General features: G+C 38.2%; 1 protein-coding gene and 1 long non-coding RNA gene across 2 annotated transcripts; both read left to right on the top strand.

The window, feature by feature from the left end:
* Nucleotides 1–7,797: 7,797 nt before the first annotated feature.
* Nucleotides 7,798–11,590, top strand: LOC121050726. Its single transcript, XR_005803668.1, has 4 exons — nucleotides 7,798–9,481; nucleotides 10,021–10,344; nucleotides 10,434–10,512; nucleotides 10,852–11,590. It is a non-coding gene; the product is annotated as an uncharacterized LOC121050726 (long non-coding RNA).
* Nucleotides 11,591–12,124: 534 nt separating this feature from the next.
* On the top strand, nucleotides 12,125–14,154 carry LOC112177539 (heat shock cognate 70 kDa protein 2-like). Its single transcript, XM_040511697.1, has 2 exons — nucleotides 12,125–12,327; nucleotides 12,456–14,154. The coding sequence occupies exon 2, from the start codon at nucleotides 12,509–12,511 to the stop codon at nucleotides 14,093–14,095; it is 1,587 nt and encodes a 528-aa protein (XP_040367631.1). The 5' UTR covers nucleotides 12,125–12,327; nucleotides 12,456–12,508; the 3' UTR covers nucleotides 14,096–14,154.
* Nucleotides 14,155–14,717: the final 563 nt, after the last annotated feature.

Genomic DNA, 14,717 nt, shown 5'->3' with positions numbered 1-14,717 from the left:
CTGGGGACGTAATGCATGTACTCTGAGTGTTTGAAGCTATATAATAATCCTCATAGCGCACATTGTGATGCCCCGGAAATTCGTAATTATTTTCCGAGGAATTTCCGGAATTTATTTTATGTTTATCGGACGGTTTCGTGGCTTGTGGACGGAGCGGAAGTGTTTCGGACGAATTTTTATTCGAAAAGTATGGTTTTAGGGGGGTTTGAAAAGGTTGACTTTTTATACGTTGGGATTCTCCGAAAACTTCCTTCACGAAAGTTGTAGAGCGCGTCGATACGAGTTCGTGGATATGTGGAACGCGGAAATCGGAGTTCGTATGAGGAAGTTATGGCTATGGAAAGAAGTTTCCATTTTAGTATAAATATGGAAAATCAGATTTTTTTTCATTATTCCTCATTTCCTTTTCCGGAAGCCTTCTCCTCTCTCTCTCTTCTCTCTCGGTCGGCCTTTTCAGAAACGAAAATATCCTGCTGACCCGACCCGAACCCGGCGTTCCGACCCGACTTTTCCGGCCGACTGCGGCGGTCTCCGGCCGTGAAACTTGGCCAGACAGGATCGCCTCCTCCGTCTGATCGTCCCTCTGGTGCTCTCTATCGACGATTCTCATCCACGACGGCGCTGCAAGTCGACCCAGATTGAGGAAATCGGACCCGGCCGGAAATCCATATTCCGACGTCGGCAACGCTTCCAGTTTTCTTGGTTGAGCTCAGAACTGCATCGCCGATCGATCCTTGGTGGTTGTTTGGATCGATTCACGTGAAAATTCGATCAACTCGGATTGGATCACTGTTCACGGCTTGTGAGGTAGTTTTCGATCCCTTAAGCTTGTTTTATGACTTCGATCCAGTTATGAAAGTTCACAAGCATGCTTAGATGAAGCTTTTTGATGTTGGGAGTTTTGTGAAATAATGAGTTTTGGCCGGCGGCGGTGCACCACCGTCTGTGGTGGCGTTCCGACGGTGTTCCGGCCACTTAAGGAACTGTTTCTGGTATTATATGTCTTCTACTCGTCGATACGAGCGTTTCGATATATAATATGCAGATTTTGGAGTTCGAATGGATTTGTTATGATTTTTGCCGTTTCATATCGGTGAATTTATTTGATCCGTGAAGATATGAGCGTCCGATCGACTTGTGGTTTGGTCACATCGATCGTGGACGTATTCCGAAGGCCTTGGGAGGTCTCGGATGTGGTTCTGCCTCGATTGGCACAACTTTGGGGATTTTAGTTCAAAAACAGGGGTTTCGAACTTAAATCATTTGTGAATTATTACTAAGTGGAAACCGGTTGTGATTAGGTACTTGACGAAGTATTTGGACGAGTTGTTGGTGATAGTTTTGGTTCGGTTCTGTATTGAAGACGCAGCAGGAGTTCGAGGTGAGTAATCTCACGAAGTTCATATCACGAACGGGTTAACCCTATTGCTTTGAGAGTTATTTAGTTAACTGCAAACTATAGATGGTATTAGTGGCTTTTCTGAGTAGATGACTATGTGCGTATATATATATATTATGGGATGTATATATATACATACGTATTCATGTATTAGTAGATATATGTTTACATGAAATATATATGTTTTGGGTGGTTTGTGGATTTATGAAAACAATATGCATGAAATGATGCTTTTTATTGTTTTGGGGTGTGGCTTTTGGAAAACAAATGATTTGTGGAAATGATTGATTTCGATTTGTTTTGAAAAGCGTTGAGATTTGTGTATGAAAACAATAGGCATGATTTGATGCTTTTTATTGTTTTGTGTTATGGCTTTTTCGGAAAACAATGATTATGGAAATGATGATTTCGATTGTTTTCAAAAGCGTTGCGATTTGTGTAACATTTTGGGTCCAGCGTGACTCCTTTAATGTTTTGCTCCAAGGGACATTGCGGCCCGAGGATCGAAGGTCTGAGACCTTGGGCAGAATCTTAGGTGACCACGTCTTTGGCCGGACGAGTGGTTACGTTTTTCAGTTAGAGCTCTAATCTGTCTGCCATATAGGTAATTCATGGGGTAACGGGAATTGGTTATTGACAACTCATGACATTACGTATTTTTAGGGAACAAGGTGTGAGTTGCTTCCTTATTAATGGTTTTTAAGGGGACAAGGTGCAAGTTGTTTTCCTTATTAACGATTTGATAGAAATCAAGGTGTGAGTTGCTTTCTATGGTACGTTTATGGTACAACTGATAGAATTCAAGGCGTGAGTTGCTTTCTATGTTTTATTGATAGAAATCAAGGTGTGAGTTGCTTTCTATGTTTTATTGATAGAAATCAAGGTGTGAGTTGCTTTCTATGTTTTATTGATAGAATTCAAGTGTGGGTTGTTTTCTATGTTTCGTTTTAAAAGGAAACAAGGTGTGAGTTGCTTTCTTTTATTTCGATTTGAAAGGAAATTAAAGTGTGAGTTATTCTCCTTTATTTCGTGTTTTAAGGAATCAAAGCGTGAGTTGTTTTCCTCATTTTGGCGTGAGTTGTGCATGTGTGGTTTGAGTTACTCATACGGGCTTGCAAAAGCTTACCGGGTTTGTTGTGTGGCAACCCGGTACACTATTCAAACGGTGTAGGGGTTAATCCTGCAGGTTAGGATAATCGGGGCTGAAGCGGAGGTAGCGCCTTTGCAGCTTTACGGTAGGAAGCCATTTTTGTAACTTTACCGTTAATAAGGACTTCCGTTGTATAGTTAACTCTGAGCAGCATTTACGTTTTATTTTGTTGTTGACAATTTAATTCGTAAGCTTATGTAATATATGACTCTATGGAGTGGGTCAATATTGAGATAGTGGGTTCAGGGCATCAATATGTACTTGGGTTAAAAGGGAAAAAGTTTCTAGGTATTTTGTATTGATGGCTGAACGTTCACGCATATATAATTATGGGGTTATATATATCGATTTACATGTGTGTAAAATCAGGGGCGTGACACACATTCTATATGAAACCAAGAGACTCATCTAAAGTGAGGTCAATACTATGACCAAACTAGCAAAGTAAGCTAATCTATCTGCCACACTATTTGGCTATTTGCTTATCTAAAAATGTGTCAATTTACAATAGGGAGCTTCTATTCATACCTCCAATATTGGTATTTAGACCTCTTTTTTTTCATTTTTTTTTTTCAAATAATAGTTAACTTTGTCAACTCATGTCAAATTACCAATAAAGACATAAATAAGGAAAAAAAAATATCTCTTCTTATCTCTACGAACAGTAATACTCACTGCACTATAAAAAAATAAAAAATAAAAAATAAAAGGAGAGAAAATAGGAAATACATAGACAACTCAGTTGATGAAGCCCCACTCATTCTGAATGCAAACAAACATGCATGCTGGAGTACTGCGACAAAAAGCAGTACTCCAGCACGTTTCAGTTTAGCAACAATGACACCTAAATGCAATGAAAATAATACTTAATTGGAAAACATATTTGTACGAGATGATGAGCAAACATGGTATTGTTGACTATGCTAACCAAGAGTCGACAATTCATTGAAAAAGTGCTAGCACCTCCGTAACTCGTATCTGGAGGATGAACTTCCAAAAAAAAAAAAATTGCTGCAATTCCAAATCTTCAAAAACTGAAGGAGGTCCAACTAATAATTTTTGAAAGTATGAATAGAATCTTAAAAAAAAGGGCTTTTATTGATTTTATTGGACAATGGGTATTATAGGAAAATTAGAGAGGTGTAGATAGCAAAATGGTTATTTGTAAAAGTAAGTTGGAAGTCTATTAAGTGAGGAGGTCCAAATGCCAAATTTGGAGGTATGAATAGAAACTCCCTTTACAATAACATCAAAAGCATGAACATAATCCATTAAATTCATCAATAATTAGACTAATCTTTGAAAGAACTTCCCCATTATGATTCAACGCATTCACCAAAATCGAAGAGTCACTCTCCAGTTCAACCTCCTTCCACCCTTGGTAGATAGCCAGTAACAGCCCTGCTCTAAGAGCTTCTGCCTCGCAGTGAAAATCACTGCTAACATACATACCATCTTTTATCAGTTTAAAATTTTGAACTTTAAACAAGGAAGAGAGGCTGCTAGGAACAGATCACGTTCCTGCAGATGCGCCGGAGGGACATTACCTTGCACGGGTGTATGATATTGGCTAAACTGTAAGGTTGACATTTCTCAGTACCGTTTTCAAAGTCTTCAAAGCGGGGAAGAAAGAAAAGGGAGATTGGTTACAGGTGGAGATCTATGAATTTTGATACAGCAGAGACTTATGTAATGAAAAGCATCTAGGTACAACCTACTTGGGCATTTAGTAATTAGGTTGATGTAATTATCAGGAATTGAAAAACAATTAATAATTTTGAGACCTCTCTAATGAATTGGAATTTTCATTTCTGTTCAATTTATTGCATTGTGGTTCTACTGTTCATCGATTTCCCTCGTGCTGTATGGAATATGTGTATTGCACCTGACTGAGTTGCTTGCTTATTGGAGAGCATCTTGATGTTTTAACCTTATTTAGCTGAACAAGCCTATCCATGACCATGCTGGAGCTTTTATAGCCATAACAATACAGTTTGATAATATGAAACCTATAGTAAGCATTTCAATTCTGAATTGTATTATTCTCATATCCTAGTGAAAGTGAAGTTGTAGCTCACTTTGTGATTCAGGGGAATTACATTTTCTTTTATATTTAATTTGAGTGTTTCAGCGTTTATTAACCTGCATGTATACTCTGGTCATATATCTGTTTATATGTGTGCTTTTAGTTTGGTCGTATTTAAAGTGTTGATCGAGGGAGCACATGATGCAAACAAGGCAAACCCTCTTTGGCTTTCAAAACTTCAAAAGAACTTGGTTTGTTTTTGTATCTTTTGCAAGAAATGGTTTAAACTTTAAAGTAGGTGTTTTTTGAGTCATTTTGGAATTGAGAAATCTTAATCTTGACTGTGATATGGACAAATTGTGTTCTCGAGTTTCATTCTTAACATGTACTTGCAAATCACACCCCTCGACCAGAGATGATGCTTCATCAGCTTTACGTAATATATGCAATTCCAATTCAACTTTCGGGCACCCAAAGACTCAATGTCCACTAACAAATTATTCATATGTGCTTGTTATCCTCAAATTATTCATTGTGAGGAAGTGGTCTACTCCACATTATGCCATTTTTGCTTTACTTCTTATTTTTGTCTTCCTGATGATGAGTTACACTATTACAACTAAAGAGAAAGCGATACATCAGCCAGCACCAAGTCGATCTGTATCCAAACTAGGATCCCAAGAATGATCCAAATACTCCTTGTTTGCTCTTTTGTCTATAGTTTCGTCTCAGGATCATACTTGGGATTCTTGTTTGGATTGGTACCGGCTGATGATGGCTTCTTTCTCTTTAGTTCAATACTGGAACTCATCATTTTGGAGGAAAAAAAAAAAAGAACTGAGTAAGATTGTAGTGGCCGGATGTTGTGAATTTTCTTTGTTTTTCCCGATGGTTTATATAGAGTTCTCCAAGTTCTTTGAAATGATTCTACGTGAATTATATACGAGGACCTTGATAGGGTGGTGGTTACATGGACGATAGAAATGGCTACTAAAAAAGTTTAATTTTGTTATAAGGATTCTCATAAATAATTCAAGTATGATAGTTTAAGTGGCTAGGGAAATCTCTCTAAATCATTATAAAATTCACGACATCAACTCATAATATCTTACGCATTTATTGCCTCTATCGTGAGTTTAGGATTTAGAAATTATGCATCCGTTTCAAGTTTGAATCAAGGAAATCAACACCAGAAACAACAACACCAACAAACAAACTAAAAAAGGGGAAACTGAAAGCAATTTCCATATTGAGTTTTCAAGTTGGTACTGTGTGTTTGGTGCCATTACCCTGATTGGAACTTGGAAGGAAGGGAACTTTGGATGATGAAGCAAAAACTCTAGTGCGGTAAATGCATACAATATTGTGAGTAGATGTAGTAAATTTATTCTATGCATGTTTCGGTTGTTTATATAGAATTCTCAGGTTCTTTTTCAATGATTCGACATGAAAGGTCTAGGACAAGCCTATTTGATTCATGCATAAAATGGCATAATGTGGAGTAGACCACTTCCTCACAATATTTTTATGACTATTAGACCAATGATCTCACATGATCTTCATGTAGAAGTGGTCTCTCTCTTGAACTGCGTACCCTCATCTGCTCTCTCTGACTCTCGATCACGAAGAAATCGTTTGTATAGGAAGGGTGTGAATTCATTCTTTCTGGGTTTGGCAGGTTCAAATGAATTAATTCCTCTTAAGTATATCAAATTGGCCCTCTTCTATCTCCATTTTGGACAATCGTATCGATCGAGTTGCAACTTTTTTTTTTTTTTGATCAGGTTATCGAGTTGCAACTTGATTCTGTTTTTAGCAACAGGAATTTATATCATATGGCATTTTGGGGCAAAGTTAAAGCCTTTTACATGGCAATTGAATTGATTACAGCCAATGAGAATTATGATGGAGAGAAAATTCTAATAAAGTGACAAAAAACAATATTACTTATAAATGGATGGATCAAACCCAATTATATATCTTTACACCCCCCACCGTAGAATCACAATTTCAACTGCATCCACTATTTCCTTCTTCTCCTTTATGCTGAGCTCTCGAAGATTGGAAACCATGGGAGCAAATGATCAACTGCTACCCACCTAACAAGCCCTACAACGAATGGCTGATTTCTGTTTTTCTTGTGAACTGCCTTGTGGTTTTGTCATTGCTAGTACATTCCTTCTTTCCCTTATAGGGCTTGTTTGGGGGGTCCGCAGTTGATTTGCTGCTATGGTCTTAAATGTTAGCCCTTTTGTGGTGACAGTTTTAAATGAAAGATTTTGGGTTACTACAGGTTTGAAGGAAGATGAGAAGTTGATGAAGTTGGGGTCTCGAAATTTTTTCTTGTGTTCAAAGTCATCAGATTCAGATGCCCTTTTATCTAGCTCTGTGGTCAGTCCTTCGAATTGCTCAAAGGAAGCAAACAAGGAAATCAATTCTCCATTTCCATTATAAAGAGGTAGTGCTTGAGAAGCCTATTTAATTTCATCCTCGTTGATTACACAAGAAAATAAGTTGTTGTGATCTATAGAGGCCTATTTAGCAATGACAACGTTATTGCTGCTGGTTTTAACAAGCTAGAACTAAATGTGGCTAAGCTTGCATTCATTTGCCTCCGGCCGTTTCCAAGAGGACGCTTCAGACCTTCCCGCCGGAGAGGCACACTAACCTCGTACACCGGCGGGGAGGCCTCATCTCCGTCCCCGGGAGGCTCTGGAAGGCTCCGGAGACCGGCCCGGAGAACTCCCAGTACCTTAATTTTGACGAAGCTTCTTCTGAATGTGACGATAGAGAGGAGCTTGGGGCCTGTGCACGTGGTGATGTTGCCGGAGAACACGGTCAGTGATTTGATAAAGTCCGCCGTAGAAATATACGGTGAAGGAGACTGATCCACACCGTTTCGAGCTTCACTACCCACAATTCAGTCTGGAGAGTAAGTAATGATGTCGCAAGAAATTAAGATTCATCGTTCATGAAGTTGAAAGTAAGTAATCATCTAAGCCGAAGTCAGAACCACCTCCTGCGTTGAGAGAAGTCCCTGCGTTCATCTTAGCCGGCACCAGTAACGATGGTTCATTTTTCTTGGGGCTTTTCATCACAACTACAATAACCCCCTCAGGTACTCCGCGTTCACTCTCTCGTTCTCTGCCTCTTCACTTTCCTGAACTCTCTTTATGGTGATCACATGTCTGAAGGCTCTCCCTCTTTGATCAATCTCATGCCTTGTAAGTATTTCTGGGTTGTTTAAAAACCTTTTCCTTTCATCTTGGCCGGTTGCTTCAAATTTCTAGGACATTGATTTCGGGTTTCAATTTTCAAATTTTTGCAGGTGCATGTAATTTTTCTGTTCATGTCAATCATGTTATGCATTTTACTCTCTGGTCGGTTTGGTTTTGGGCTTAAGTAGGTTTCAGCTTAGGTATGTAGATGTTCCAACATTCAAAAAATCAACCTGCATAGGGTGCTGGCAGTAACTTTAGAAGGGTTACTCCCCAAAAAATTGTGTCTGATTGTTGTCCCTCTCCCCCCATTGTCCATTTCCTTCGCATTAGTTGCTTTTCATGGGATTTATGTATCAATCAACAAAAATGATTTGAAAAACAAGTTGGGCCTACTTCTTTCTAGTTAGTGAATGCTAAGATTGCAAAATTGAAGATGAGACTAGTTTAGCCCAAGTTAAATCAGAAATCATATTGTACAATATGGCCAGCATTTCTGTGCAATAGAAATCGGCAAATGTGATAATATCTGCAGAGGAAGGTATAAACAATTGAACTCTAGTCCTTCAGTAACTGAGAAAGTTAAAGTATCTGGTTCTAATCATTATGCTTATGATGTACAAATTTAGGGTGACATATCGAAATACTATTACTTAACGGACAGAGCTACACAAAGTTACACCCATACGTCCACTGATCTTCTGTTTGAACTTTTTCTTTCTGGTTGGTTAATAATTGTTTTAAGCTTTTAGGAATGTTGTGATATATATTTATTTGACACTCCAGTTATAAATAGTGCATACAGATCCCTCTTTCACGCTTCCTAATTTTTCATCAGACTCATACTTTAGCTTCTGTCTGCATTGTGTTTAGTCTCCTGAGCTATATGAATGCTTCAGTTTTCCCTAAACTCATAGTTTTAATTTCCAACTCACTTTTATTCGTCTATTAGATGATATATAAGTGCACGAAGAAATTTAGACTGCTAGTACATTAGTCTAATTTCAATGGGCATAATCGTTAATCAGGTTTCATCTATTTCTAAACGAGCATTCAGATTTTCGGCAGACTAATTCATATATACCTGTGGAATATATGATTTTATTTACCTGTGGAATTGTGAGGCCGGCTAATGAAAACAAAGGTGTCATGGCTGGGGTTTGAAGATTAATGTTCATAGCTATATATAACTATTAAATTGAGTAAAATGAGCAACAGATTGTATAGTACTGTATTAGTTGATCTTTTTCTTGTATGAGGTTATTGTATCATTATTGATTCCCATATACTTGGTTCATTTGCATCTCTGTTTCAGATTGTATAGCTCTAACAAATTTCATAAACAAATAATGTTTCGGAAACTTCAATAATCTTTTTTTTTTTTTGGGTATAGTTTCCGAAACTTTTTTTTACCACGGAAAAGTGAATTTCTTAGAATTACATCCCATATTTCCATCTGAGTCAGATATTGGTTCTGCCACTGAGGATGCAGTGTCTAAAATTTTCCTTTCTATTTCGTAAATCCTGTTATGGAGCCTTCCACATTACAGAATGTTGGGCCAGGGGCTTCGATCTTCAAGTCCAGGGCAGTGGTCAGGCTCCGAACACAGTCAAATGTCTGTTGGCGAATGATGTATGGAGGGAGGTTTGGTGAACCCAAGACCTCAGCAGATATGCACCTTAAAGTAGTGAGTTTCTGTTGTTCTCTCTAGAGATGTGCTTCTCTAAATTAAGCTACTTTTATTTCGGTTTTTGATTGGATATGCTTTTCTCCTTTCATTTTCAAGGTAAGAAATTTAGTTCTGATGAAAATGTGGTTTATGAATAATAAGTTGGAATGGCTATTAAGACATTCTTGGTTTTATTATGCATCTGCAAAACATGACATATTACCCAAAGAAACTCTGTGAGAACAAGAGTTTCTTCATTGCCAAGTTTTGTTGAGTTTGGCCTCATCCAATTATATAGCTTAGAACTCAATTATAGTAACTGGTTTGGTATCGATCAAGTCATGCCCTATGCTTGCTACTCTAGTTTAAATGTTTTAGATATATGATCCAAGCCATTTGTTTGATGTTTCTGATTTATAAGTCTCGCATGATTCCCTATCTTTGGGCATTGGACATATTGCTTTGTGTAGTAATTGTCTGCCTTTCCTATATTTATACTATATGAACTTTCTCGGATGGTTTTAACTACTGTTCCTTGTTATTTGCATTGTTGGCAGCGTTATGGGGGAAAGCTCTCTGAGAAGGGCTCCTCTGTAGATGAACCAGAGTCTGCTAGTGTCAGCAGGGGTGCTGGTGTATTTCGTTTACGCATGTCAGCTTAACGTGGGAAGCCTTTTGGATGGCAGTGGTTATGGATCTTAGATGGATTGCCTCTCATTTTTTTATTTATTTTTTATTTTTATTTTTATTTAAAAAAAAAAAAGAGGATCAAAGGATTTCACTCCTACCCCCATGGTGACTCGAACCCATGACTTCGTCATTAGGTAGTGGGTGCTCTAACCGCTGAGAGATGGATTGCCTCTCCCCGATTAATACAACACGTGAGTTTTTTTTTTAAGCCTTTGCTGCTTTGCAGAGTTGAGCATTGCACTTGTTAACCAAGTTAACTTTTTTTCCTTCTCCGTTACAGCACATTTTGTTGAAGGGGACAAAAGAAACAGATGAACAGAATTACCTTCCATGGAGAATAGTAAATGGTGTTGCAGAAGGTGAGATGCCAAAAGTACATATTTAATTCCTTCTTGACAATATACTGGTTATTTAATAACTGCAAGATCTCTATCTTATTAGGAAATTATACTTCCGTCTCAATTTAATTGGTTAGTTTTTGGTCCAAGTTCTATGTCTTTGTGACATGTTATTTGTACTAGAATCTCAATTGTGTCTGAAATAGTCAAGTTCGTAAACAGTATTATGTAGCTCGTACAAACGCGTTGATTCCTTTGATTTCTTTTTCAAGGATAATGGATAAGCTAATCAATCTTAACTTTCAAATTTCTATTTGCTCTGAATATCACAAGCCTTACCATTATTTTCTTCTGAAGCAGAGCAGAATTTTGCTTCTGGCTCCATAGTGATTGATAGTGTCTGGCAATAAAGTCGGCACTGTCACGACTCAACCTGGATGTTATGGGCTTGGTGTTTTGCATTTGCATGAAGCTTTTGAAGATAGGTACGTTGACCATAAGAGGCCAGAATGATTTAAAGGTTGAGGCGATAGGACCAGATTGGTAGCTGCCTGAATGGATTTCCCGTTGCAGCTGCTTCAGGTTCTAGAATTGCCCTTTTAGGTTTTGTCGACGAATTCTTGATATCTGCAGCCAGTTGCATCAAAGTGTTGACTTGTAGTTTCCCTTATATAACTTGGACGACAGTATCTCCAAATGGATCTACAATTCTTAGTGAAGTGACCAGTTGTGATATATTCATGAGCTAAGTATCCCGTTGCAGCACTTGTTTCCAGAGTGCAGAAGACATTGTCATCAGCAAGCAGCTTAGGAAGACCTGAGTCCGAAATCAATGGCTATAAATTGCTGACCGATATCGATGAGAACCTTTTGTACAAATATGTTTTGGTGAATCATGGCAGGTTTGTGTTCATCATTGCTGTGCAAGTATCCAATACCTGGTTGCAAAAGATAGCTGGGTTCTTTCTTTTGTTCTTCTAACTTTCTTTATAGAGATCATTTTTTTGGGGTCTGGTTCTCTATAGAGATCATGGAATGATAATAACATGGATCTCTAGCTGACTTCGCAAATTCATCTTTTTATGCTATTCTTCCTTCTTTGTTGTTTTTCCCCCCTTCTTTCTTTGGTGTTAGTTCTGGCTCATATAAAAAGTTGGATTGCCTGCGCATATAGAGGCAACAGTCTAAGCAAGATAGGTCTTTCTTTTTTTCATTTAGTGAGGATAACAATTGTAAACCCTCAAGCATGAAGCAAAGAAACACTTCGGCTCATCGTATAGTCCAAACTCCTTTGCTGTGTGATATCGTCCTAGTTTGATGGTATAGATTATGTTTCCAATCCTAATAGACATATTGACTTGTCACCAATTCCTCTCTTTTTCATTTAGTCCACCCAAAAAAAAATTAAAAATAATAATAATAATTGTTTGTTTCAAGGACGTTGCTTTGATTCCTAATGTCAATCAGATTACTTTGTTTGGTGAAAAAGTATTCCTTTTGCTATATGGAGACCCAAACGGAATCATCAATTTAATATCTATATATAGTGGAGTAAATCACATTCATCGATTACGTGAAATTTTTTTGCCTTTGTACACGTACTCGAATAAATGTCAATGGCTGTGGCGGCAAAAGGCGAAGGTCCAGCGATCGGAATCGATCTTGGAACAACTTACTCATGCGTTGGCGTTTGGCAACACGGGCGTGTTGAAATCATAACCAATGATCAGGGCAACAGAATAACACCGTCATATGTTGCTTTTACAAACACTGGGCGTTTAATTGGTGATGCCGCCAAGAACCAAGTTTCAACGAACCCCTTCAACACTGTTTTTGGTAAGTTCTTCATATTTTCTATCATAAATATAATATGGTAGTTTCATTAGTGTGATGTTGAATCGTTTGATGTACATTATTGTTCTTCATACTTGTTACTTATATTAACTTTTTATGTTTCTCTTTAGATGCAAAGCGCTTGATTGGAAGAAGATTTAGTGATGTAAATGTCAAAAATGACATGAAATTATGGCCTTTTGAGGTTCGTGGAGTCGGGGACAAACCTATGATTATGATCAATTATAAGAATGAAAAAAAGCAGTTTGCCGCTGAGGAGATATCTGCAATGGTTCTCAATAAGATGCGTGAAATAGCAGAGGCCTACATCGGATCAACGGTAAAGAATGTCGTTATCACTGTCCCAGCATACTTTAATGACTTACAACGTCAGGCTACAAAGGATGCCGGTGTAATTGCAGGAATGAATGTTATTCGTATTATCAACGAGCCAACAGCTGCAGCCATTGCCTACGGTCTTGATAGAGAAGGCACCAATATTGCTGGAAAAAACGTTCTTATTTTTGATCTTGGTGGTGGTACTTTTGATGTTTCCCTTCTTAAGATTGAAGAAGGTATTTTTGAGGTGAAAGCTATAGCTGGTGATACTCATCTTGGGGGTGAAGATTTTGATAATAGAATGGTGAACTATTTTGTACAAGAGTTTCGAAAGAAGCACGAAAAGGACATTAGTAATAACCCCACAGCACTAAGAAGATTGAGAACATCTTGTGAGAGAGCAAAGAGAACTCTTTCTTCCACTACGCAAACCACCATTGAGATTGATTCTTTATTCGAAGGTATTGACTTTCACTCGACTATAACGAGAGCAAAATTTGAAGAGATCAACTTGGATCTATTTTCCAAATGTATGGAGCCTGTGAAACAATGTTTGAGAGATGCTAAAATGGACAAGAGCATTGTTGATGATGTTGTTCTTGTTGGTGGATCTACAAGAATTCCCAAGGTACAACAGCTATTGCAAGACTTATTTGATGGCAAGGAGCTTTGCAAAAGTATCAATCCTGATGAAGCAGTTGCATATGGTGCCTCCATTCAAGCTGTAATTTTGAACGGTGAAGAAAATATCGAGAAGGTTCAGGACTTGCTCTTGTTGGATGTCACTCCCTTTTCCCTTGGTGCAGAGCGTTTTGATGGAGAGATGAAGGTTGTCGTCCCAAGAAACACTACCATCCCCACTAAGAAAGAAAAAGATGTGACAAATGTCGAAGCGGGACAAGTATGCATGGAGTTTAAAGTGTACGAGGGTGAAAGCAGAGTAGCTAAAGATAACAGATTTCTGGGTATATTTGAGCTCAAAGGCATCCGTCCTGGCCAAAGGGAAACAGCTCAGGTCACCCTTTGCTTTGAGATTGATGCCAACGGTATTATGGTTGTCTCTGCCAAGGATAAATCAACGCGGAAGAGGAGCCAGATTACACTCACCAATAACCACAAAGGCAGGCTATCACAGGAAGAAATTGAGAAGATGATAAAGAAGGCAGAGAGGTACAAGTTAGAGGATCGGGAGAATAAGAAGAAAATGGAGGCTAAGCTTGCATTGAAACATTATGCATCTAACACGATGGACACAGTTTCTAACATATCAAATTTGAACGAAGTGGACAAGACAAAAATTGTAGATGCAGTTGAAACGGTTATGCGATGGCTTGATAAGAATGAGAACAAACTTGCTGAATGTGAAAATTATGAGAATGAGATGAGAAAACTTGAAAACCTCTGCAATTCCATGTGGCCTAAGATGAACTAGGATGCTGGCCGTACTAGAATTCGCTAAGAAGTAAGAAAGGAGCTGTTTATTTTTCGCTGCAGTAGATCTCAATCATTACTTATCTATTTAGTCTTGAATAGTATGTAGCTCGAATGCCTAACTGTAGAGTTTGGTTTTGATTTTTATTTTCGATCTGAGTGACATGAATGAATTTGGTCTCAAAATATTTTCCAATCAAACATATTTATTTGTATGAGATGGATGTGCCTCTCTCTTATTATACTGGAATTCTTGGTATATATCCCTGCTGCCTCGATTATGTCAATTGCTATTGCTACTACTACCACTTTTTAGGGTCGGCATCTTCTTCATCAAAACCCCTAAGTTCTGAGGCTACTGGCTATCTCATGAGTCTGTATCGCACAACTTGGAACCAGAACTTGAGGAAGGAGAATCACCGAGACTATTCGATGAAACCCAATCGTCCCATCGGGTTGATCGATTTTGAGCCCTTGATCTTACTCTGAATAAGAAGAAGTATCACCCAGAGACATAGAAAGTTTTGAGGTTAGTCACAGTCCAAGTTTGAGGCATATTTTTTTTTTTTTTTACTTTGCTGCCTTTCGTGGATGCATGTTACCTTCTTCGAAACCAAGTTGTG

The sequence above is a fragment of the Rosa chinensis genome, chromosome 7, assembly GCF_002994745.2.
Source record: "Rosa chinensis cultivar Old Blush chromosome 7, RchiOBHm-V2, whole genome shotgun sequence".
In the NCBI taxonomy this organism is placed as follows: domain Eukaryota; kingdom Viridiplantae; phylum Streptophyta; class Magnoliopsida; order Rosales; family Rosaceae; genus Rosa; species Rosa chinensis.
Note: the sequence above shows the minus strand (reverse complement) of the source record. Positions and strands in the feature narration are given on the sequence as shown.